At 57.5% G+C, this 24,939-nt stretch overlaps 5 protein-coding genes across 6 annotated transcripts; 2 read left to right on the forward strand and 3 right to left on the reverse strand.

Moving 5' to 3' along the window:
* Positions 1–826: 826 nt before the first annotated feature.
* GGTG_06710 (hypothetical protein) lies at positions 827–3,333 on the forward strand. Its single transcript, XM_009224531.1, has one exon. It carries the CDS (start codon positions 1,887–1,889, stop codon positions 3,081–3,083), a length of 1,197 nt encoding a protein of 398 aa, XP_009222795.1. The 5' UTR covers positions 827–1,886; the 3' UTR covers positions 3,084–3,333.
* Positions 3,334–5,278: 1,945 nt separating this feature from the next.
* Positions 5,279–8,248, forward strand: GGTG_06711 (the record flags this gene model as incomplete). 2 transcript variants are annotated; one of them, XM_009224533.1, is made up of 2 exons in its annotated part: positions 5,279–7,557; positions 7,810–8,248. In XM_009224533.1, the coding sequence occupies 2 exons, from the start codon at positions 5,279–5,281 to the stop codon at positions 8,246–8,248; spliced, it is 2,718 nt and encodes a 905-aa protein (XP_009222797.1). The 2 variants fall into 2 exon arrangements, with proteins under 2 accessions (XP_009222797.1, XP_009222796.1); XM_009224532.1 differs by having other exon boundaries at positions 5,279–8,248.
* Positions 8,249–9,170: 922 nt separating this feature from the next.
* Positions 9,171–12,008, reverse strand: GGTG_06712 (cell wall glucanase). Its single transcript, XM_009224534.1, has 3 exons — positions 11,120–12,008; positions 10,314–10,751; positions 9,171–10,240 (listed from the first exon to the last, which is right to left on the reverse strand). The coding sequence occupies exons 1-3, from the start codon at positions 11,238–11,240 to the stop codon at positions 9,465–9,467; spliced, it is 1,335 nt and encodes a 444-aa protein (XP_009222798.1). The 5' UTR covers positions 11,241–12,008; the 3' UTR covers positions 9,171–9,464.
* Positions 12,009–14,137: 2,129 nt separating this feature from the next.
* On the reverse strand, positions 14,138–15,795 carry GGTG_06713 (hypothetical protein; the record flags this gene model as incomplete). The annotated part of the gene is made up of 6 exons (XM_009224535.1): positions 14,138–14,169; positions 14,280–14,313; positions 14,387–14,470; positions 14,605–14,637; positions 14,714–14,761; positions 14,917–15,795. The coding sequence occupies 6 exons, from the start codon at positions 15,793–15,795 to the stop codon at positions 14,138–14,140; spliced, it is 1,110 nt and encodes a 369-aa protein (XP_009222799.1).
* Positions 15,796–17,687: 1,892 nt separating this feature from the next.
* On the reverse strand, positions 17,688–18,473 carry GGTG_06714 (hypothetical protein; the record flags this gene model as incomplete). Its single annotated transcript, XM_009224536.1, has 2 exons — positions 17,688–17,709; positions 18,022–18,473. The coding sequence occupies 2 exons, from the start codon at positions 18,471–18,473 to the stop codon at positions 17,688–17,690; spliced, it is 474 nt and encodes a 157-aa protein (XP_009222800.1).
* Positions 18,474–24,939: the final 6,466 nt, after the last annotated feature.

Consider the following 24,939-nt stretch of genomic DNA (forward strand, 5'->3'; position numbering starts at 1 on the left):
TGGCAAGGTGGGGGCAAGGTGAGGCGAGGCGTGCTTCCAGCGGTTTATTTCTCATCGGTTCTCTGGCACGTGGGCTCCACAAGAGCACACCCGTGGGGCAGGCAATCGCAAGTCTAGTCTGAGTAGTGCTAGCGCGCCAACCTCTCTGTTAGCTTAGCAGCTAGCTCGTGGCAGGTACTTCCCATGGACCTGCCTCTACTCAGGGCTCGCAGCAAGGTGGGTGGTGTGTCCTGTGCATGTCATTCGAGGCACGACGTCAAGCCCATATCCGTGACACAGGCCGTGCAGCGATTTAGACCCGCGGCTGGCTAACCGCACACGGCCATCGCTGGCAGCTCCACTGCTTGCCGAATCAGACTGCAGACCTGAGATTGGAGCAATGCAACCCAGCACCGTGGGCCGCCTCTGTACAGGTCCCAAGGATCACAAACCCTAGTGCGGTGGATGCAAAATACATTTTGTTCCTTAAAAAAACCAAGCCAAATTGATGTACCACCAGGATCCACCGTACTAAGGTTTGTGATCCCTGGGACCTGTACCTACGGGGCCACCTCGGGTCCACTCTCCATGTGCGGCGCACGCTGAATTTGCCGAGCACCCCTGCCTCTGCTTGTGTGCTCGCAAGAAGACAGGCAGGCACCCGTGCGCGTGCCTTCCAACTAACCTAAAGGCGGCACCCCACTGGGGGCCGTTACCGCTACCCGACGGGGCCTGTGCCGTCACCTTCGTCCTTCCCTTGCGTTTGCCCCCCCGTTACGCCTGCCTGTCTGCCTTCCTGGCCGCCCCCGACTCGCCGCATCGAATTGCATTCCATTCTCAACTTCCTGACATGACCTCGATGCTGCTAGCGCGTGCAGCGACCTGCTGGTCACCCGTGCAGCTTCCCTTCCATATCATTCTCTTCACCGCAACGCAACCCCCAATGTCCTGATGGGGATGGGTTCCTTCGCCATCTCCGTCGTCGTGTGCCGTCGCACTAGCATAACCAACGGGCTTGCCGATTCGTCCCCTTTGGGTAACTCCTCCGCCCACCGTTGCTCAATCGCGGGCTGGACGTGCCAGAGACAAAATCTCTGCGCTCGCCAGTTCTCCTCCCTTACGGCCTTCACCTTCTCACCTCCCACCCGGCCAACCAACCACCCAGCGAGGCTCGAAACAAAACCGGAGCTACCAGAAGAAGGGTGTTCCCAGCCAGATGCGGGGAATCAGGGCTCGGTTCCATGTGTCTTGTAAAATGATGCTTCTTCGCCCCTTCGGATGACTCGGGCGAGCTCGCCTCGCTACCTCAGTTCTCCACCTACCACACTACCTTGCTCAGTAACGTTGACTGACATCCCATCGAGACGGCGATCGAAGAGAGGGGCTGGCCAAGGAGCGGTGGGTGTTTGGACCGCGTCGTATTGCCGAGCACACGCGCGCATGGTTTTGGATCTGCTTGGGCTGCTTTTGCTTCTCCTCAGCCTTTTTCTCTGCTTTTTTCCCCTCATGTGACTACGATGGAAACCAACAACCCAACCAGCTGCAGGAGCAGCAGCAGATAGGCGAAAGCACGGTTAGCGAGCTGCTAGCCAGGGCACTGCCATAGAATCCTAAAATATCCTGAATACTTGCATGCCTCAAACTGCGCTTCCTGCGTCATTCACTCTCTGTTTCAACCGAGTTGTTTCAACCGAGTTGCAGGCTTGTCAAGCAGACCCGAGAAGGAGAGACCGAAAATACGAACAGAAACCCCATGGAAAACCCTTTTCCACCCTTCGCGACCCCTTTTCTGAGTCGTCAACAGATCGTAAGGTCCGCCCCTTTTTTTTTTCGCGCACTGTTGCAAAACCAACAGGAAACCGACCGCTCGGCCGCGCCCCTGATTCCCATCAGAGCCCCGTCAAAACATGGCAGACGGAGCAGCCGGCGCCGATCTGGGGGCCATACTGGGCCCAACACTACCATTCGCCGCCATCGGCCTGCTTACGGCCCTTTACTGGGTTTGCCGGGTGGCCTCGTTCGGCTTGGCCTATGCGCGCCCCTCGCGCCTGTCACGCTACTTGCACCACGGCGGCGGCGGCCCGGTTTCGGACTCGGGTAGCGGCGGCGGCGGCGGCCAGCAGCAGCCGCGGCCGCCCTGGGCCCTGGTAACGGGCGCCTCCGACGGCATCGGCAAGCACCTGGCCGCGGAGCTTGCCGACTTTGGCTTCAACGTCGTCCTGCACGGCCGGAACCCGGAGAAGCTGGCCAAGGTCGAGGAGGCCCTCGCGGACCGCTTCCCGTCCCGCAAGTTCCGCGTCATCGTCGCCGACGTCAGCCGCGTACCGTGCTCCGGCTGCTCCAAGCCGGTCCCGGTTGCTGCCTCGGCCAGGGCCCATGAGCCGTCGGCAGACAGCAAGGAGATAGGCATCGGTGGTGCCGGCGACGGGGAACCTACCGACAGCAGCCAGGGGCTTGCTCGAGCAACACCCGCTTCAGCGCCGGCCGCCGTCGACCTTGACGCCATCCTCGCCCAGCTGGCGGACCTGCACCTGACGGTGGTTATCAACAACGCCGGCGGCGCCCTGTACGACCCGGGCCCCTTTTGCGGCATCGAGGCCTACAGCGCCCGGGCCCTGACCGAGAACGTGTCGGCCAACGCCCTGTTCCCGCTCTTGCTGACGTCGCGCCTCATGTCGCGCCTGACGGCCGCGTCGCCGTCGCTGGTCGTCAACGTCGGCAGCATGTCGGACCAGGCCATGCCGCGCCTACCGTCGTACGCGCCCTCCAAGGCCTTCCTCGCCTGCATGTCGAGCTGCCTGGCGCTCGACGCCGCCTTCGAGGGCGGCGCCCGCGGCGCCGTCGAGGTCGTGTGCGTCCGCGTCGGCGACTCGACCGGCACCGCGCACGCGGGCCGCCGGCCCTCGCTGTTCGTGCCCGACGCCGGGCGGGTGGCGCGCTGCATCCTGGCGCGTGTGGGCTGCGGCAGGGCCGTCGTGGTCCCCTACTTTTGGCACGCCGTCCAGGACGCCGCCGCGGGGATGCTACCCGCCTGGATCAAGGACCGCGTCGTCATCTACGCCATGCGCCAAAAGACAGAGCAGGAGAGGCTGGGGCTCGCTTGAGCTGTTCTTCTTTGCCCTCAGCGGCCAGCTCTCTCCCTAGTCCTGGAGCGAGTCGGGTCAGCGGAGGGCCCTGTCGTCGCCCCTGGATTCGTTTATGATGCTTTCGACCATGATCAAAGTTTATGTTTTTTGACCGGAGTTAGTGCCAGTGTCTAGATCGTCAATTCATTACGCGTGGATGGCAGCGGGGGATTCTGTGTGTAAACCTAATTTTAATGTTTGTCAGTTTATGTCCACTTCGTTCCATGTCAAGGCAATTCTGTGACAGAAAACCTGCCCCAAGTGTCTTTCCCCTTTGGGAAATTCCCTGGAATTCTCTATTCCTCTTGGTACTTTCGCCAGCACGCGGGTTCCCGGGCTTGGGGAATTCGCCGCCGCCACGGAACACGGTCCCCGACCACGTTTCTCCGACACGTAAAGCTTACCAGGGTCTTTGGGGAAGTGCCTGGTCCCTGATGGCAGGCTCCTAGGCTACATGTCGTTCCGACCCTCCTGGAGTAACCGTCTACTGGCGGGACGTTCCGGGGAAACCACCCTCTCTCGTCTGCACAGGGGTCTCCCGTTCAGTTCCAGATTACACCCCCAAAGCATGCGGATGGGGTTGGAGTGACAATTCCAGAAACATGCCAACTGGCAGCTGGCGCCGGGGGCTGTGTCCATCGTATACTTGCATATGCTGTGATGTCCAGACGGGGAGACTGCGGGAACTTACCCAGCGGTACCTAGGGAGGTGCCGAGCTAAACCCGACCACAGCATTGCATCTCTCCCAGAGATGCCAAACACTAGCAGGCAAAATCTGATACCGGCATGTCTGGGAGCGTCATGCCCCGCCCAAGAGAGTCGGGGCAGGTTACTACGCTGAGTGGCCAATGTCTCGGCGTCCCCTGGCGACCGCCTGCCGGACTACCTACAGTTGCTGCTTCCACGGCACAGGTAGATCCTTCTCCCGGCCTTTGGAACTGACTCCGAGTCTTTCTCAGAGCCCACGATCGGACTCTGTCAAGCTTCCCGCGCCGTGTGCTGGTCAAAGCACACTTCTCGATCGACCGTCTTTTCTGGCCGCGAATTCCCAGCTCGCGCGTATGCTGCCTGCCCATCAGCTGCTCGAGAGTGGTTTCGAACATGGCCGGTCTCTTGCCCACATCCCGTAACACCCGCTACCACGTCCCTGTGGCCTCAAGTCAGCGAGTCGAGTCTTGGTGGTGTCCGCGCCGCCCCTACGAACGCCCTCCTAGTCTGCCTAGCCACCACAGCATCAGGACTCGGAAAGTCAAAGCCGCACAAAGCGTGTCTTCAATCCCGCCATCACAGTCGTTCCGGGAGGAGGGGGTGGGGTTTGGGTCACGAGGACACTATACGACGATTCCATACTTTCCTCCGCCAAGGGCTCCGCTAGGGCTAGTCTGGCGTTCGACACGCCGCAGTAGTGTGCCATGCAAAAGGAAGGGGAAGACGGCGCCTTTTCTACACGTGAAGGGGGCTACTTTCTCTCTCTAGCCTGCATCATAGACTATCCAGAAGGTCCAAAAGGCGAGTACCTGTTCTAAGCCGATAGATGTGGGAAAAGGGTGAGGGACCCGAGCATCCTATCTGTCGGTTTTTGTCGAGTGTTGGTGATGTATTCAAGCTTGGGCAGCGGTGGCATCGCCTGAGTGGATAGACATGGACTGATCGAGGGGTTATCTCTTAGCAGCCAACCAGGTAGCCTCAAGAAAGTTCCGACACACAATCGTCAGCTTCCAATGACCTCCCCGGCTTCGGCATCCCACAGCCCCACCCCCACGGTTGTCCGGCTGCCTGGTACATCCGCTCTTTCTCTCATATCCTCCAGCGTTGGGTACGGTTGGGCCTTCCGGCTGGTAAGGCCGCGCTATGCGGGGTCAACGGAGATCTCCTTCATTACCCCTCGACAATCCAGCGCTTCAAACTGACCCGCATCTCAATATCTCGAGCGCTCATTTTCGCTGCCCCATACTCCGTCTACGAAGCTATACAGCCGAGTATACCGCACAGGGTGGTGTTAGCATACCAGTTGATCGCAATCCCGCAATCCGCGTCGAGCACAGCACGCCCCTTACGATCGTGGCCGTCGACTCATTTCCGCTCCTCCGCTCCTCCGAAAAGTTGCCACCAACGTCCTCCCGGCTCTCCGCTCGATCCTCTCCGTATCCTAGATCGTCTACAAAGCCTCGCAATGTGGCTAATCAACGTCAAAACACTGGAACTGAAGGAGTTCCCCGGCGACCAAATTCCTTCATACGCCATCCTGTCGCATACTTGGGGGCCCGACAACGAGGAGCTCACTTTCCGCAATGTCAAAGACGGAAACGTCAACAAGGACTGCGTCGGGTGGAGCAAGCTTCACGGATGCTGTCAACAAGCCGAAAGTGACGGCATCGAATACGCTTGGATTGACACTTGCTGCATCGACAAAACCAACCATGTGGAGCTCAGCGAGGCCATCAACTCCATGTTCCGATGGTACGAGCGCGCTTTCGTTTGCTATGTCTATTTAGCCGACGTCCCTGGCGGCGACTCTCCCCAGGAGCCCGGATCGAAATTCCGGGAGAGCCGGTGGTTCGGTCGAGGATGGACCTTGCAAGAGCTCCTTGCACCCAGCGACTTGCGCTTCTACAATTCGGATTGGCATATGCTAGGGAGCAAGAAAGGCCTACGGGACATTATCCAGGAGATCACTGGCATACCCGATGAGTTACTGCAGGGCATCACCGAACTGCACGGGGCGAGTGTTGCGCAGCGTATGTCGTGGGCTGCGCGAAGAGAAACGAAAAAGAAGGAGGATCTCGCATATTGTCTCCTGGGAATTTTCGGCGTAACGATGCCAATGCTCTACGGCGAGGGCGGCGACCAGGCCTTCTTCCGGCTACAGCGCCATATCATGATGGAGAAGACGAGAGACGATTCCATCCTAGCATGGGGCCTCAGCGCCCAAGAAGCACCCACCAGTGATTCCGGCCAGGTCACATCCGGGAGGATTTTGGCGGCCGGTCCAGAGGAATTTGCAAACTCGGGCCATATTGTTTCCTACGAGTTATCTGCCCCCTCGAAGCACTCCCTCGAGTTTTCTGGCGGCTACCTTCGAATCCACCTCCCGTTGCACATTGTGTCGGCTGGCAACGCGATCGGGCTGCTAAATTGCGGTCCCCAGCACGCCGATCAACAAGTCGATCAACAAGTCGATCAACAAGTCGTTGGAATCCCTCTAGCCGAGACAACGCCGGGATCCGGCCTGTACGTTCGACCACAGGAACGCCCTGTAGTGTTGCGACCGAAAACTGCATCCGGGGCTTTGTCAATGCTCATCAACATCAAGAACGACAGCCAAGCCAAGCCGCCCGCGGACGCGAACCGACAGGTCTGGCTCTACAATAACGGGAAATTTTCCCTAGTCAACCTGAGCTTGATTGACGTGGTGCCCCAATCTTGTTGGGATAAAGAGGGAACCCAGATCACGCCTGCGGTCGAATCCGATGGTGCTATGCATCGAACATTAGCTCGATTCCGTCACAGTGATGAATTGACCTGTGATTTCGTGATAGTGCTCGAGTTTGAACAACGGGGCACACGCACGATGGCTCGGAGCTGGGTAACGATATGCTCCAGAAAGACGCCACTGGAAGAGCTGGCCGGGAAGCTCCACCACATGGCGCACAAAGTATCTGGCAAAGCAAGTGCCAGCAACGGACCGCTCAATTTGCGGGTGACATTGGAGCATGGTGCACACCAGCCAACGTTTCGCGTCAGGCTAGAAGCAATGCCTCATCCACCAGACGTTACCATCGATGCAACTGCGGAGCTGCAAAAATGGGATCTGGAGCTGGAGCTTGCACAAACACTGTGTGAAGGAAGTGCCAAGATACGACGTCTGATTACGAGACAGGCAGAGGTGCAAAAACGGTGGAACGACCTCTGGCATACTGACGGCGACGGGACGGGTGTCCAGACGCCGCTTCAGTGGGCTGCCGAAAGTGGCTACGCCGACATGGTCAAGGTGCTTCTCGACGGCGGTGCCGACGCGGCGGCCGCGGACAAAAACGGATGGACGCCGTTGATTGCGGCTTCAAGTAGGGGACATGTCGATGTGGTCCAACTACTCCTCTCCACTAGCGGGGTGGATATAGATTCGAAAGACAGCGATGGCCGGACGGCGCTGGGATGGGCCGCCGGCGAGGGCCACGGCGCTGTCCTACAGCTGCTGCTCGAAAAGGGCGCGGCCATGTGCACCTTCCGGCAAACCCTTCAAGGCCACGCCGAGCCCATTTGCGACCTCGCCTTTTCGCCCGACAGCAAGACGCTCGTGTCGGCGTCGGAAGACAAAACGGTCCGGCTTTGGGATACGGCTACCGGCGCCCCCGGGCAGATACTCCGGCAACACGATGACGCGGTTGTGGGCGTCGCCTTCTCGCCGGACGGCAAGACGCTCGCGTCGGCGTCGAGAGATGGAACGGCCAGGCTTTGGGATACGGCCACTGGCGCCCTCCGGCAAACCCTGCGGGAGCACAAGAATTACGTCCATGGCGTTGCCTTTTCGCCGGACGGCAAAACGCTCGCATCAGCAGGGATGGACAGAACGATCCGGCTTTGGGATACGGCCAGCGGCGCCCCCCGGCAGATACTCTGGCAACACGATGGCCCAGTTATGAGCGTCGCCTTCTCGCCGGACGGCAAGACGCTCGCGTCGGCGTCGTGCGACGAAACGGCCAGGCTTTGGGATACGGCCACCGGTGCCCTCCGGCAAACCCTGCGGGAGCACAAGAATGACGTCCTTGGCGTTGCCTTTTCGCCGGACGGCAAAACGCTCGCATCAGCAGGGATGGACAGAACGGCCCGACTTTGGGATATAACGAGCGGTGCCCTCCGGCAAACATTCCAACACGAGAAGCAGGTTTCTGCCGTTGCTTTTTCGCTAAACGGCAGGATCCTCGTGTCCGGATCGGGTGATGCAACTATCCGGCTTTGGGACGTGAATAGCGGTGCCCCGCTGCAAGAACTCCAAAGACGCGGTGTGCTTTTTAACGCCGTCGCATTTCTGAAAACCCGAAGACAACGTATGGCTATTAACGCCGTCGCATTTTCGCCCGACGGTAAAACGATCGCGTCGGGTTCGGAGGCCAAAACTATCCGGCTTTGGGACGTGGTTTAAGGGACGGGCACGGCGCCGGGGTGGTTGTTTCCACCATTCACTACCCGGGGAGTGGAAGGTTTGATGCTGTGGATTTTGGCTTAGCACCTCGTGCTCAGCCGCAGTCAGTTTCCCAGCTCTTTGGCCGCTAGATGAAGCAGCCTACCGCAAACTGTACAGTTAATGAACTCGGTAGCCAGGCTGCAATCCATGTCGGCTTACAATCGCCTTTGTTTAGGGCGATGGAGAGAATGGGATAGCTTACCATCATCAGTTGTGAGCAGGCGGCGAAAGCCACAAGACGGTCACAACCTTGAGGATTGCTGAAGAACAGCCTGTACACAGCGCGAGTCCTCGGTATGCTTTTGTCATCCCCACACCCAGGCTTGCCATGTCTATACAAGCTTCCCTCTTGGCGTTCTGCACAAGGGCGAGAGCAGCAAGCACCTCTGCCGCGCTTGTGGGGACCTTGTGGATGACCCGAAGAGCTAGAATGGTACGTGATAGTCTCATCCGGGGGGAGGGGGTCCGCGGCGGCAACGAGCCCGGTCAGGTTGGTTGGCCCTTGTTGGAGCCCGCGGGGCATGCGGTGCATCTGTTGCTCGAGGTGATTCCTGTCCCGATTCGGGAATGTCGGCGGTTTGGCTAGGTGAGTCCCTGGTTGTGATGACGACGGCAGTGGGCTCTGGAGATCATGATGGCTTTTGCGGCGGCGGCTTGCCTTTTGTTTAGGTGCTATCAGCGTCCCTGAGCACAGGCTCATACGTTTTCGCCGTTGCGTCTTCCGGATGTCATGGTCGAGTACAGCGACTCACCATACTATGGGCGGCAGTGATCCCACTGGTTCAAAGGGCACCCTGCCTTTGTAGGTCGTGACCGTCCCTTAAACTACCAGGAGCATAAGGCGGAACGTCCAAGGAAGGTCAGAGCAAGTCTAATCATCAGCATTATTTAGTACGTACATTCACACAAACCCCAAGTATTGAGTGAAAGGTCATGGGCTAAACGTCAATCGCACTGAGAATACAAAGCGGAAAAAGAATACCATTTGAACATTCGTCAGTGAGTTATTGAAGCGCCATAGACGCCAGCCGTAATTAGGTGTTCCCAGGTCGTTCATTACTGAAAGCAGAAACCATCGACGGAAGATGACGCAAAACCAACATTATATATAAAGGGACACAAGAAACTCCATCACCACACCAGGTCATCCAGCTATGAACCAGTCCCCCCGCCCTCATAGCGCAGCGACGGCGACCAGGGCAGCCACGACGGCCAGGGCGCCGCCGGCCAGGGACGACGGGGCGGCGCGGGCGGCGAGGCTCTTCGGCTGCTGGCCGCACGTCTGCACAAACGTCTTTGAGTTGCAGTCGGCGGCGGGCGGCGCGGGGGCGCTGCCGTCGCTGCCGACGCGGCCGTCGGCGCCGGGGCCGACGAGGCTACCTCCGGGGACCTGGGGCGCGGGTGCCGAGGCGCCCGTCTGGGCAGGGGAGGAGGCGGAGCCGCCGGACGTGGACGACGAGGCGTCGGAGCCGCCGGCGTCCATGTCGATGCCGGAGCCGGCGAGGGACTTGAGGGTGGTGCGCTTGTCGCCGTCGCGGACCGTGTCGTTGGTGCCCCTGTAGTCGGTGTACCAGTACCCCGAGCCCTTGCTAGTCCCGGGCGCGTTGGGGCTGTTCATGCAGCTGACCTCGACCGACTCGACCATGGCGTAGTAGAAGCCGTGCTTCTTGATGTCCTCGTGGTTGTTCCAGTCAATCTTGCCGCCGGCCCAGTCGACGGTGCCCTTGGGGTTCGTCTCGGCGCCGCCGGGCCAGAGCGAGAGCTGCACGCGCGACGGGGTCTGGGGGAAGTTCCACTGGTTGGCCGTGGCGTTCCACGTCTCGGACCGCTTCTTGGTGCGGCCCTTTTGGCCGTCGACGAGCCAGGTGATCTCGTCGGGGGTCCACTGGATCTCGTACGTGTGCCAGTTGTCATAGGTGTTGGAGAGGGAGATGTTCTTTGAGTTGTCGTCTGAGGGTGGGTGGGGTTTTCCTTGTTAGTGATGGCTTTTTAAAAGTGTCAACAACCTGGCCGTCAAACTTACAGTTGGGGATGCCTTGGAAGTAGTAGTTGGTCTGCGCAACCTCCAGCTCGGTGCCGACCCACTCGTAGTCGATCTCGTCCTTGACGTCGCTGAACAGGATGAAGCCCGTGACGACGCCGGCGCCGCGCGAGGTCTTGATCTTCGCCTTGACGCTGCCGTACCACATGTAGGCCGTCGACGACAAGACGGTGCCGACGGAGCGCGGCGGCATCGTCAGCAGCAGGGCGCCGTCCGACACGAGCGGCTCGCCCTGGGCGACCCAGTCCGACTTCTTGGGGTCGCCCAGGTACTTTGAGATATCGGCCACTTTGTCGAGGTTGTTGAACGAGTACTTTTGGCTCTTGCACGTCGGCGCCGGCATGCACGACTCGAGCGAGAAGGACATGCGCGGGTCGCAGCCGCCGAGGCAGAAGGCCCCAGTGCCGCAGTCGCCGTAGACTGTCGTCGAGACCTTGTCAGCTTTCCATTACGTGACCTGTCGTCTGTTTGACTGTATCCTGCCATCCCCTCTCATGTGCTCCTGTGCGTCTGCAGTGCACCGACGTTGCGCCTGCAGCGACACAACGATGCTGCGGTGCGACCAACGCTTGCCGGGCATCTTGCCGACGTGCACCCCTAATTTTTGTTTTCTCTTGCCACCGCCAAACAGCCAAGACAATCAAAGCGACTTAACCTTAAAAGCCAGTCGATTGGCCATCGCCATGGGCAGGACCCACGGCAGTAATTGAAAACAAGGCTTGTGGGGAGGCCTGGGGGGGGGGGAAATCAAGATTGACTTGCGGGTCGGGAGGAGGGGAGCGACTCACGTCCACAGCAAGGGGCCTCCTTGGGGCACTTCTTGGTCAGCGAGCACTTGAGGTCCGCGCCGAGCACCGTCGACGCGCACACCAAGGCGGTAGCGCCGAGCGAGAATATCGTGGATTTCATGTTGGAGTGGTGGGATTGAAATCGATGTTGTCGATGTTGGCTGTCGCGCAAAGGGCGATGGCCGTTGAGTGTCGGCCGCGTAACGGTGTGAATCGACCCGGCTATTTTCTGGCTTCGGCCTTGCTTGATCGCTAGTGTTGGGCCGGTTTCTCCCCTCTTATGGTCCTCCCTTCAAAGTAGGAAACGACGAGCGAGTGAAGAAGGCAGCCAAGGCTGGCCAGGCCAAGTTCCTTTGTTGCAGTTAAAGCCGGGCGACGACGGCAGCCGGCAAGTAGGAGCCGTGTAATACCCGAGGCAAAACACGGCTAAGGAAGGATGGGAAACACGTCGGTCGTGCTGGGTTCGGTCGGTCCGCGGGTGAAACGAAACAGGAGCGATGGCCGGCAGTCAACAGCGCTCTATCTATTTTTCCAAAGACCAGTTAAGGCTTCGGTGGTGATCTCTGGGGTGGGATATCGACGGCTTTCGGATCACTTGTCGAGCGAGTTTGGGCAATGGCTTCCTTTCGTTTGTGGATCGCGTTGTAGACGAATAAACGGGAGAAGGCGATTGCAAAAAAAATAAAAATAGGTAAAAGCGAGTGTGGGTTGAGCGAGTGTAAGGCGAGTTGGCAAAGTATTAATTAAACCATTAGTGTTGACGTATCTCTGGTCAGTCTGACCTCCTCGAGTCTCACGAGTGGACGTGTGATGCAGAGAGAGAAGAGGGGATCCATGGAGCGACGGGCACGAAAAGAGAGGAGAGAAGTAAAGACAGGAAAAGGGGGCCTTGGCAGGGAGGAGGAGCCGCGGGCTGGAAAATCCGGCTCCTGGCACACCCTCCACCAGACCATTCCTTTCATGGCTTGATTGAATTGATCCCACGGGCCTAGCGGTGGGTGCAGGGGGCGTCAGCGCTCGATTGGGGTCTGGCTCGGCCGCCCGCCGCCGCCCCCAGGCACCACCATGAGGGAAGGGGTTAGCGATGGGCTGTGCTGTCCCCATATTGGCTTTCGCAATGGCTGCCAGCACAGTGACGTCCGCTCGGCTTGCAGAATCTGCACCCTAATCGAATTTATTCCCCCGATATGCAAGCCACCAGAGATTTTGGTTTTGTTCTGTTTGTTTGCTTTTCCTCAGTGCCTATCCTCTTTTTTTTTTTTATTCCAAACGTCTTCTGCGCGTCACCGAAATGTGATCTCCGCCCCAAGAGGCGGGGGCTGCAGACACAAGATAGAATCAATCCGCTGACTATCTGTCTTCCATACCGGACAGCCACGAAGACACCCTGTGCCACTAGCGCCCCCAACCGTTATTCCATGTCGTGGAACCCGGTCGATGGCTGCGATATCTACATCTCGCAAACGGTCATCCACACAGGTCGGTAGGGACTTGTAACTAAGAAGTATGCATCTCGACGACCCTTTCCCAGTTTTTTTGCCTCTCCATCCCGATATCAGAGATGATCGGCGGGCCACCTGAGCGCCCGGGCGCCCAAAAAAAGATTCACAGCCAATGAGGGCCCACGAATTCAGTCGAGCGATTTCTGTTTGTGGGTTTGCCCATACGAGATTGCGTTTGTTCCATGGCCCTGCCGCCCCCTGCCCTGGTAGGCGTTGGGCGAGCGACTCGTATCCCATCACCCCATCCTTGTCTCGCGTGACATGGCTCATCGTCCCAAATGGCACGTGAAGTTGCGATCGGGCGAGTTCATGTCAGCGAAACGTGCGTGCGCTGTTGTCCCAGCCATCGGGTCTGCATCCCGTCCTGTCTGTTGGCGCCACTCCTGCAGAAAGCAGCCAACGCAGCCATGGGAAACACGAGCACACAACCTAGCCCCCTGAAGTGTTCTGCCATCTTGCTGTGCGACCCTATGATGCAATGGCATAAATGATCGAATTGAGCGAAAACATTTCAACAAGCATCCGATAGTCGCTATAGTTCTCCACAAGGCTTGAGATCATGCATGCAACGCCACCAGCATCAAAAGAAAACGACAACGGGAGTTGGGGTGTGCATCGTGATACACCCCAGCTTCCTGCTCTAATTGTTGGTAACCAAAGGAGATTGACCATTTCGCCCGTCCGCCGTCTTGCACTGTCTCTCTGGCCTCCCTATAACCGAAAACCGCGAGCCTCCCCGTCAGGGACTGCTGGCAAACCCACCCCCTCATCCAATCATAGCGAGACCCAGCCAGACCCTGAACACATCCCAGCCTTCCCATGATGACGTAGTTCGTAGCACGCCATAGCCGCCAAAACTATTCCGCCTCCAACCTGCCATCCAGCCCGTTAACAGGTCCCAAAAAATAAACCAAAAGCACAGCGGATGGCTGTAAAAGACAAATGGAAACATTTGCCTGACAAACAAAGTCGGAGGCAAACGAGTAAAATGATCAGAAGGAGTGGAATAAGAATATAACAACCAAAAGCCCAAACCATGAGAAACCAAAGCCATGGCAATTAGGAATCGGGGCAGTAAGAATGCCTTGGCCACTGCCCCCTAGCACAAGGTAACAAGAAATAAGTCGCATAACGAGTTTGCTGTTTTTTGCGTGGTGACAGAATTTTTTGTTCCCTTTTCCCACCCAAGACCAACAAGGCCGCCATATCATAACCCGCGATTCTGCCAAAGGAGCCAGAAATGCGCAGGGGAGGGGAATCGAACCGACGCCGCGCCAACGAGAGGACTAAGAGAAGGAGGAGCAAACAAGTACACTTGACCGACAAAGGCAAAACGAGTCAAGAGTTCTGGGGAATAATGTGCTGATAGGAAGAAATAGAAGCACTGAACAATGAGGCAAAAGCGCATGTGCGATGCCCGGAAATTTTGGTGAGGTCGTATCGCGAGATATACGTTGAGTCGTATCTAGTTGGGACATGGTCCATACTGGTGCATAGCTAGTGTGTCGCGCGAGGTCTATCTCGCCTTTGGGCCATTCTGGAAAAGGTCTGCATGCGCCAGAAAAAGCAGCAGGTCAGTATATCGAGAGCAGAGCCAAGACGCACAACACGCATGTGTAGCAGCAGAGGCCATAAGGAGCCGACAGAAGGTGTCATACCGGGGAAGTGCTCCTTGGCATATTGTTCGCAAGCCTGTGCAGATACCATTGTTAGTGACTGTCATCATCGACATTCTGAGACCGCGCCGACATTAGCGATGACTGACCTTGGCCGGTTTCCCAACCTTGTTCCCGATAACCTTCCATTTGCTGGCCTCATACTCTTTGATTGCATGCAGAAGCTCCTGGCTCTATACCAGGGCAGACAGTGTTAGCACCAATAGGTGGTTGCGGGACGACATCTGCGCGAACCCATGCAACTTCTGGATGATGGCGGGAAAGAGGGGTTCCTGGATGAAGCTGATGGGACGCATGGGGGTCGTACCTCATTCTCGGCAAATTCGGCATAGTGCATGTCCTAAAAGGAGTTTGGTCCGGGTCAGCCTGCCGAAGCCTTGCGAGGCTATGGTCGCACGTTCGGACAGGGAACGAACCTTGTACCAATGCTTTTTCACACTACCCTCCGTTCGGGTCGGGAAGGTCTGCGCAGGCAGAACAAAATACGTCAGCGGAGTCCGTCCGTGCATCACGACTCAGCCATGACAAGAGATGCGCCGTCACGCCGGCATCATGATTTGCGGCATGCTGAGGCGTCCGTGGCGCATCTTAGCATCTCCTTCCCAGCCAATGTACGAACCTTAGCGATCTCGGCCCAGCTATTGCCGGCGTCGCGCATCTGCTTTAGGCGCAGCTCCTCCTGGGCCGTCCAGGGAGTGTTTGTGCGGCCCTTCTTGGCCGGGGGCGGCTGAGGGGTTGAGTTTGCATCGTCATTTGGCTCCGTCTTGGCGGGTACCGGCACCGGCGTTGGGGTAGGGACTGGGGCGGTAATTGCCGTGGGGGCCGCCGTGGGCGTGGCTGGGGTCGCGGTGACGGCCGTAGGCATGACGGCGGCGGGCGCGGGAGGGGGCGCGGCCGGGACCGACTGTGGTGTTGAAGTAGGGGCCGGGCGCTTGCGCTGGCGCGGGGTCGGCGCAGGGGCCGGGACCGGGGTGGCCTGTTGCTGCTGGGGTTGCTGGGGCTGTGGCTGCTGCCCCTGTTGCGGTTGCGCCGGCTGGGTAGCATTGTGCTGCTGGCCATGTGCAGCCGGCTGGTGCTGGTGCTGCTGTTGTTGTTGTTGCTGCTGCTGTTGCTGATGCTGGTGTTGCTGCTGGTGGATTTGCGCATGCTGCTGGGTCGCGTGCTGCCCCGGGTGCTGCCCCTGCTGAACGTGCTGCTGCTGGGCGACGTTCATGGATGGCTGCTGGACGGGGGCGGCATGGTGCTGCTGCTGTTGCTGCTGCTGGGGAGTGTAGCGGTAGCCCATGGTGTCATCGCGACGCGACATGTCCGGCTGGACATATGTGGTTTGCGGGCTATACCACGGGGTGTTAGTGAAGGGAGACTGGTTGTGTGCCTGCATCGGCTGAATCGTCGATGGCATCGGCGGCATCGGCTGTTGTTGAGGTTGCGGCGGCCATGATGGCGGCGGCGGCTGCTGCTGCTGCTGCACAACATCGACTCTCGCCTTCTTCTTCATTGAAAAGCGGGGAGGGTGTTCGGCAACACGGGGAGGGTCGGGACGAATGGAGGGTGGAGGGGTGGACGAAGCGCCGGGGACGAAGTCGTAACGGGGTCGCAGGCGAAACGGCGGCGGGCGATGACAGGTGACAAGAGTCAACGGCGAGGAATGGCAGGAAAAATGGACGAGGAGCTAGGTGTGTGCTAGGAGGGTACTCTGGAGCTGGGCCGCCGTGTCGGGACGAGGTCGGATTGCTAGCAGCAAGCACTGGCCCGTTTGCGAGCGCGTGCGAGCGCGCGAAACAACCGAGGGGACAAACAAGAACACAGAGTGACCAAGTGACCAAGGGCGGGAAGGCGGGCAGCGGGCGGGCGCGTCAGAGACGACTCTTGGTGTTCTGCTCTGCTGCGCGCACACCGACGACGACCACGACAGCGGGGGTGGGTGTGTGCGTGCGCGAGTCGGGATTGCGATCGCTCAATGGACTTTGTTTTTTCTTTTCTTTTTTTTATTCTCCCTTTTTCTCTGGCGTCGTGCTGTCCCGGCTCGTTTGTCGCGCCTGTTTGTCTGGTGGAACTCCACAGTTTGCGAAGAGGGCGTCGCCGGGGGACAAGGGGGAACGGGATGGGATGCTCGAGTTGAATTGGAGTACATAGGGTACAAATAGAGGTGGGAAGGAAGAGGTTGCCGCGAGCGAGGTAGAGCGAGGTAGATGTGGAGGTAGCGGCGGAGAGGTACAGGCCAGAGACCATGGAGGCGGGAGCTGGGGGGCGGGCTGGCCTGGGCTGGCCTGGGTTGGACGGGATGCTGGCACTGTACCACGCACACGCGGGGCCCAATGGGGGATGGTACAGAGCAGACGCGGTACTCACATTCTGTCATTTTGGTGGCTGGTGGAGCCCCCGCCCGAGCTGTAGAGGTACGCCGGGACTGGCCCGACCTCCCACTGCTGCATGGCTCAAGAGCGGGAGGGGGGAGGTGACCTTGGAAGTGCCAGGAAAGTGACGCGTCGGCTGGGTTCCTAGCAAAGCATTAGCCGCCGCGTCGTCCAACAACGGCCGCCTGCGTTCTGCGTGTCGCTCGATTGCAAATTCCACGACAGACTAGATGCGCCGCCTGTAAGAAACGGACAAGAGGTATCAATGAGCTGCTGAGGGGAAAGAAGCTGGCGCTCGCGTCTGGGGTGTTTCGTTCGCAGTGCGTGTAATGCGCCCATAGCTTTCTCGCTTGTCGGCTTGCGTGCTCGGCGGATGCTGGGGTACCTTGGTGTGTCTCCATCGCACCTGGCGTCTCGCCAGGCCGACTTGGTGACCTGGGGGGTGCTGAAAGTACTGCCTGGTATCGACTGAGTGCACCAATCAAGAGTGGTACCACAGTGCAAATTATGTCCGCGGGGCGATGCGCAACCAATGGCGGAGCGGGGGTTTCGCAAATGAGGAGACAGCTTGGGAAGAGAGATGGCAGAAAGAAAAAAAAGACAAAAACCATGGGGAAGTAAAGATGAAAGATGACGGATATGCGGTCGAGGGGCACAAGTCACAAGTATCGGGGACAAAGTGACAATGAAAAAAAACCCCCCCAAAAAAACACAGTGTTGGTGAAACAACGTAGCGGTAACGGCCCAGTGGTTTGCTTGGGGGGCGGTGTTGGTGTGTGTGACTCGATCTCTCATCATGGTGGGAGGAGACGGCTCACACTCACCAAACAACCAACACCACCAGCCTCAAAAGGGCCGGGACAGCGACGCCATTTCGATCGACACTTGCGGCGGGAAGTATGGAATGAAGGAATCGAAAAGAACAAAGGTGTGATGGAAGCCGGAGGTAACTTACTATTTGTTCGTCGGAGCTCCAATAGCTATAGGCAAATCGGCATGTAGGCTAGGCGCTGTTGAGGATTGCTGCTTGTCACTACCACCTCTGGTGAATGCTGCTGGCCGTGGCGGAGTGTCAGTCACTCGACGGGGGAAAAGAAGGTACTTCCAGCCCACGACTGGCAAAAAATGGCGAGAGACCACTGGGCTGGATAGATGGACTTGGAGGGAGGGTGCAAAACCTTCAGGGATGTCGCGGACGGGGTGGCTAGGAGATCCCACTACCCACCCGCGCGTGGGCGAAGCTTCCACAGTGTTTGATTTTTTCGCGGGTGGGGCGGGCCTGTACAACTGCGGTTAGCCTGTTTAAGTGGGGGGCAAAGACGCAAGATAGGGCCGTGCGTGAAATGCCGCTAGCCTAGCGGACCCACATCATTGAAAGGATGACAAGAGAAAACCTAGACGTCACACTGTGCGCGCCCGTTTCCCGCGCCGCGTCTGCCTGGGCAGGGCGGCCGCTGACGCAGACGGCTACCCCGAGTGCAGAGGCGGGCGAGATGCTGCTGACCAAAGGGCAGAGAGAGAGCTCGGGCGCGGACCAGAAAGGTCGCCTCATAAAGGCGCCGCGACGGGCGGGTGCAACAGCAGGCCAAATAAACAAGAGCTGGGTGGGGTGGGGCGGTGAAGCTACACGGTGCTGGCTTAGCCAGGCGGCAGATCTCCAACGACTTTGGGGTACCTCGGCGGCCGCGAGCGTGAAATAAGTGCTGGGTGTGTCCGGCTGGCTCTCCCCTTCTCGTGAGCAAATGCAAATGCCTCTGCATACCGCCGAATACCTCGTTTCCCCACCTTCTACCTGGGTGCCTTTGGACGCCCGTCCCATGCACGAGCAGATTCCAGGCCTGCAGTAGGCAGGGAGGAGTCGATCCAATGGCGTTTGTGCTGGCCCATGCCATGCTTGTCCGACGCCTGGAGCTAAAGGTCCTAACCCCTCACGTCAAAAAAAAAAACACACAAGCGCATTCTTTGTCCGAAACAGAGGGTAAAAGCACCAACTGGCATCGCTTTGTACAACCGTGTTCTCTTTTCTCCAGTCTACTAGGTACAGCAAACCTGATGCTACGTTCAGCCAGGCATAGATACCCAATGTCCCGCGAGACAAGTCCCCGGACTGAACACTGTCACGCTCGAGGGCACGCGCCTTTGTGATTCGGCGCGTTGCGATGGCCCGGACATGAGAGCCAACAAAATGGTGCGAATTCCGGCCAATCAGCCGGCCCCCAGTATCACAGTCACTCAGGTGCCGCAGCTACGCCAGCCGCGGCTTGATTGAGTGAGAAGCTTGTTTCCCGTCCCTCCAAAGAGGAAGGACGCAAAGGTGGCCAACGGCTGGGATTGGAGCCTCAGCTCCCATGCGCAAGTGAAGAGTTTTTTTTTTGCTGCATTAGCATCCCGCTCTGCTAGGTACCAGCTATTGGGTGTGTGTGTGGGATGGCTGGTTGTGACGTAGAGCGGTGTACTTGGAATTGATACCCATGCTCCGACGAGGAGAATCACAAAGAAAGCAGAGCCCAAGGAGATTGCGCAGCTGGCACCCACGTGTCAAGTTCTACGACGAAATGCCACAGCCCTGCGCCGCCGTCTCGACTGGCGTCTCTGGCTCGAGGCTAGCACAGCGAACTACATGAAAGCGGTTTTCTGGCAGGGCATCCTCAAACGAAGCTAGGAGACAAGCAACGACTTTGCGTCCTGGGGTGCCAGGCAGTACCTCGCAGCACATGCAGTTGTCAACCCGACCCAGAGCTGGAGCGGTATGGTTTGCCCCACAAGGCGGGCAAAGGACAGCTGGGCTGGGGGGATCAGGGTCTTTGGCAGCTAATCGAGGGTTTGTTTCCCCATGGGGAGCCACTTGGCCAAGGGCAGCTCACCGAAGTACCCGCAGGTATTCCCATTGTATCGCAGTCCCTGGTCGTGGCTGCGTCTCTAGCATGCATGTCGCACGGAGGTCCCGTGTCGACTATTCCAAGGCAGTTCAATCAAGACTGCATGGCATTGTCAAAATTCCAGACAGGTCGACATGCATCACGATCTATATGGGTTTCTGTGCTTGAGATACAGCATATGAACGAATCGTCGGCGAAAGGAAACAAACGAAGGTAAAAACAATATGGTTCAGGTTTAACGCCATTTACGCGAGAGATTTAGAATAACACTCATTTGATATTGCACTTCTGGTTGCCGCCCGGAGTTTTTATACATGCTATATATATCCCGGCCTGTGCTAAAGCAAGGCCACATACCGAAGGATAGGGGATATCTCGGATCGATAGTCAACGTCGGCTTCGGAGCAGCGAGATTAACCCGACCCCCGGTCCGGGGGGCCATCACCCTTAATCGGACCAATTGCACAGGAACTAACTGTATTGCCTTATAGACACAGGAAATCACGACTTCGATCAGTCGATCAACACACGCCCCGCGCCCGATGGAAGTGCTGCGGGCCAAAGCAGTCCTCCACTGGCTGCCTCGGGCACATCCGCATCGGCGTCCGCGGGAGTGGGGAGGACCCAAGGCCGGTTCCCCATGAGAGATTACAGGACAGCCGGCGTACGCCCTCCCGGGAAATCACCGACTGGAAGCTGGTACCGCGTCTTTCTGGGGTAGTCTCGGCACTGAAGATCACGACTTCTCCGCATGGGGATTGGGGGCCACCAGGGCGCTTACCGATCCCCTGATCTGATCGGCTGCCAGCCGAGCCGGCTGGGGTGTTCCGGTACCCCCGGATGTGGGAGCTGGCGCGCCACGGCTCGTGAGATCTTCATTCCATCACGTCAAAGGGCCCCATCCTCGTGTCTTTTTTCTGCTTGCACACGATCCCTTCATATCCAGTCAAACGCCTTCGCTCGGTCGTGCCGCCCGGCTTCGGGTAGGATGTGACAGTCTTGCAAGGAAGTCCGGGGGTTTCGGTGATGGACGAGAGCCCGAGAGACCGGCCGGGTGCTGGAAATGAGCAGGGTGCTAGGGCCGTCAGCGGCGCAAATGGTTATGCCACCTTGGGTCTGACGCATGCTGATTAGCTGGTGAATGGATGGGTGAGTGGCCCCAAAGCGAGGGTTTAGCACACTTGGTAGCAAACGGCCTGCCGAGGCACCAGTATTTGGCTAGCAGCTCGGTCTCAGGCTCATGGTGATACTCTTTTTCTAATGCCACGGAACCTCGCACTTCAAAGTGTGTGGATGCTTGTGTAAGCTGGATTTGATGCTGTGTCGTCGCCTTACATGAACCTCCTGCCCGGCTAAAGAGAGGGCTACAAAATGTCACGCTATCGATGATCAAGTCGACAGCTACCCATCTCGATTCTCTAGATGCATCACTCGTATCGGTGTGTCTAAAAAGACACGCGATTGGTGTCTTGCCAACAGCCGCCAAGAATAACTACCACGGTCGTAAACCTGGGTAAGAGAGGCAAGGGGTGGTAAAAGAAGCACAACATGGAACGATGACGGGCAACCCTGGAGCCACGCCCCCTCCTCTATCTTGCCGCCGTCTGTCTAGGCGAAGGGCCAATTATGCAGCTCGATCGATTAAGGGTAGATACCATGCGTAAAGCGAGCTTTCTTCAGGCCTGATGCAATGCGCTTGCGTAATGACAGAAGCGATGGGAGAGGAAAACAACAACGCGGCTTTGCGCGGCTTCCGGCAGAGGCGGGTTTTGGATTTTAGATCTGGTGTGTCGAGGCCTAGGCCCTGTCGATGCAGCAGCGCATCGGGGTAGGTACCATCTGTAGGGGTACAGAATGTCAAAGCCGGCCCACCGACCGGGGGTTATTACGGGGTACAGTGCCCATATAGTGTACTACAGTGCTTTCAACTTTTTTTTTTTTTTGCGCTTTAGCGTCCTTTTCCTTTTTCCTTCCGCAAAATACCCAAAATACAAAGGATGTAAAAAGGATTGGGATTAAACGCGCTGGCCGGCTGGGAAAGCAAATACAACGGTTAATTTATCCTATTAGCTTAAATTCCTTTTTTTTTTTTGCGTGCTTTGGGCAGGTTCAGTTTCGCTGGTATTTTGCGGAAAAGAATTGGGAAAATGAAGGAAAAGCGTGAGAAAAAAAAAGGGTCAAAAGCACTGTAATACACTATGCGGGCACTGTACCCCCTAATGACCCCGGTTGGTGGCCGACGTCAACGTTCTTTGCCCCTACAAATAGTAGGACTGTGGCGTGGTATTCTACCGTCCGTGCTAGCATCTTTCTTTTTTTGCTCTGAGCCTGGTGTGTGGGACATGGGCGGCCTAAGATTATTCAGACTCCATCACGACTCCCATCACGACTTGTCGTCAACAACAAACGCCAAAGCGGCAGCGAAACTGGCATGACTGGGTGCCACAACAAGGGCAGGGCGGGCGCAAATCACGGACGGATATCATCCCAACTACCAATCGTCATCCGATTCTGTGTTTTTTTCTGGGGTGCGGCCTGGCTGCACATCACCCAAGGTGTGCAGTGTTTGGCCGTCCTTCATTTCAGCTACACAGATGCCGAGACAGAGAGACCCGGCCCTGGACCGAGAGGGGTTGGTAGCACCTACATGGGCTGTCGGAAAGTTCGGTTGACAGCGCGCCACCCGGCGTCCACCCTGTCCTCTCGCGCCGGTGCTAAACCTCGATGAATGCCGGCAGCCATTCCCTCTTCGTATGCGCCGTCCTGTGAAACTTGATCGGTCACGGCCCATGTTTGGGAATCCTGATTTTCGTCCCATTCCAGCCTGGCCGCGAATCCGGTTGCTGTTTGTCGCCCAGGCGCGCGGGCAATGAGGGAGGTCTGGTGGTTCGACCCAGGCTGGGCCTGCTGGATGGGTTTTGTTCGGTTAATCGAGCTCTTCTTGATTGTGACCCTCCCTCTGTAGGGCGACCCTTGTGAGAGGAGTCCGTGCATCCCCTGGCTGCAGCACACAAACAGCCTATGGGAGGGAGGGGCAGAGGGGGACTGCACATCCAGTCCGCAAACCAACCAGCGTGCTATGTTTATCTTTTTCGCCGCCGGGAGCTGCGACGTTCCAAGACCTCCATTTTATCAAAAAAGGTCCCCAAAGAACAGATGCGGCTCAGCAAAGGCGCGCGGGGACCACACTTTATTTGATTGACACTCATTTCCGAGGCTCGATCGAATAAAAGGTAGGCACATCGCCCTCCCGCCTCCGATGTTTCGCACAGCCGGAGTCGTTGGGGTGACTCGCGTGGGTGGCAGGTAAACAAACTACTGCTGTTTTTGCGTCCCATCTTCTCACGTCTCAAAACGGTCGCCCAGCCCGAACCGCTGACTGTCTGCCCTGGTTAAAGTAATTGCAAGAGGGGAAAAGGGAAAAACAAGGGAGGAACACGAGAGAAACGCAATTGTGCAGATGCCAGCTGGGGGCCTTGACCATCGCCCACACCCGGGGGGCGTTCATGGTGTCCGGCTGGATGCCGTCGAACCTTCTTCCGGGCCAGGAAAAGAGTCGGCAGATCACTTTCCAGGCCCAGGGACCCTCGGCCGAGTGGGCGGTTCGCCTTATGCGCTCGCCAATTCCTTGCTCGATCGCCGTCGGGGACCCTGCTGCCGTCTTTCCCACGGCTGGTAACGATGTTTCCCTTTCCAAGCCCTTTCTTGGCTCTCGCTTCCCACCCTCTTTTTTTCTTTTCTTTTCGCATGAGCGACGCCCACAGTTTTGTCAAGAAGCGAAGAGAAACCCCTCATCTAGGTAGATGCCTTTCGACCCTATCTAGTGGGTGTTAGAAAGGAGATCGATCCGCCACGCCATCGTGTCACCATGTCTCGTGCCCCAGCGGCATTGATCAACCACACTTTCAACATGGTGCGGGTGGGTGCCTGGGGCTGCTCCCCTGTGACGAACACCACTTATTGTGAGAGTAGATACAGTTTGTTGGCCCTGGATTATAGTACATCATGATTTTATCCCCTTTGGAGTATGTTTAACTATGTTGGGGTCAATTAAAAATTAATTTGCCGAATAGAGAATCCTCCCATTGAGACCCTGTCTTGCCGATGGCGACAACGACAGTGGTTTCTTCGGGGCAGGTGCGAAACAAGAAAGATAAAGCCTGCGGCAATGGACAGATCTCACACACCTAGGGTATATGGCGTCGATGGCGATCCCATGTGGCTCTGATCCTCTCTTGCCCTGGACGATGCCCAAATCGTCCGGATGTGATCCTTGGCCGGCGAGCCCGAGTCGGTCATGCTGGACTGGAAAGATCGTTATCCGGGGAAGCTGGAAGCGAATAAAAAGGCCAAGAACGAACGATTAGCGGGATGTCGGACGTAGTCTTGTTGAAAAGATCAAAACGCATCCAGCATTGGGGATTCTGCCTTGTCTTCTGTGACACCAGGGTAGGGCATGACTGGATTGGAGCCCACACTAATCAAGGGCATGTGGAAAGCATGAGTGAAGGGCATTGTATCTGCAATACAGCTGCACAAATGCAAGATTTAGAAGCAGTCAAGAAGAAGAGCAGGAGAGAATATAGTGTTTTCGCATCGGCTACACTGATGATACTAACAGCTAGACGCTTGGACACACATGCAGCAAAGCTAGTATCGGCATCAACATCACCAAATCTAGATTACGACAACAACCGCACAAAATGCAAAACAGCTGGCCACCAGGGACCCTGGGCTTCTTGGCACCTTTGTGTCGAACTGGTAAATCATTATGGGTGATATTGGACGCTACGGTCGGGGTGAGGGCAAGGGAAGACGGAACATCCCCGCGCTCCGTTGTTTTGTTGAGCCATTTTGCCAAATCTGACACCGATGTCTGAAAAGCCCCAAACCCTGGTGGCGATCAAGCTTGCCTAGCTTGCCGCGATGCAGGGTAGGACAATACACGCACATACGGGTGCCTCTATGTCTGCGGAACACGAACAGGCTTGTGTGAATCTCGTACATGCACTGCATTCTGGAAATGGGAAGCCAGCGTCGGATATGGATGGACTGCCCACCTCTCGTCTGAAAAAGAAAAGAAAGGAAGTGTGCGTGCGTGCGCGAGTGGTGGAAGGGATAGATAGGCAAAGCAAGCGGTACCTATACGGCTGAGGTTGCGAGAGCAGCGACACGGGGATCGAGGGGTGGTGACGCCCCCCCTCCCATGACTGACTAGGGAGACTGCTCGGCATCAGATGAAAAACCGCCGCGCCACCGCCCTTCTCGCGACGATGGGATGAGCTAGGCCGGCTTTTGTAGGGGCTTGGTGTTTGCGATCGTCCAGCAGCCGCATCATTGCGAGGAAAACCCGCACGTTCAATCTGTTCTTGTTTTTCTTTCGTCTCCCTTCAAGTCCCGCCTTGT

This window comes from Gaeumannomyces tritici, assembly GCF_000145635.1.
Source record: "Gaeumannomyces tritici R3-111a-1 unplaced genomic scaffold supercont2.3, whole genome shotgun sequence".
Lineage (NCBI taxonomy): Eukaryota > Fungi > Ascomycota > Sordariomycetes > Magnaporthales > Magnaporthaceae > Gaeumannomyces > Gaeumannomyces tritici.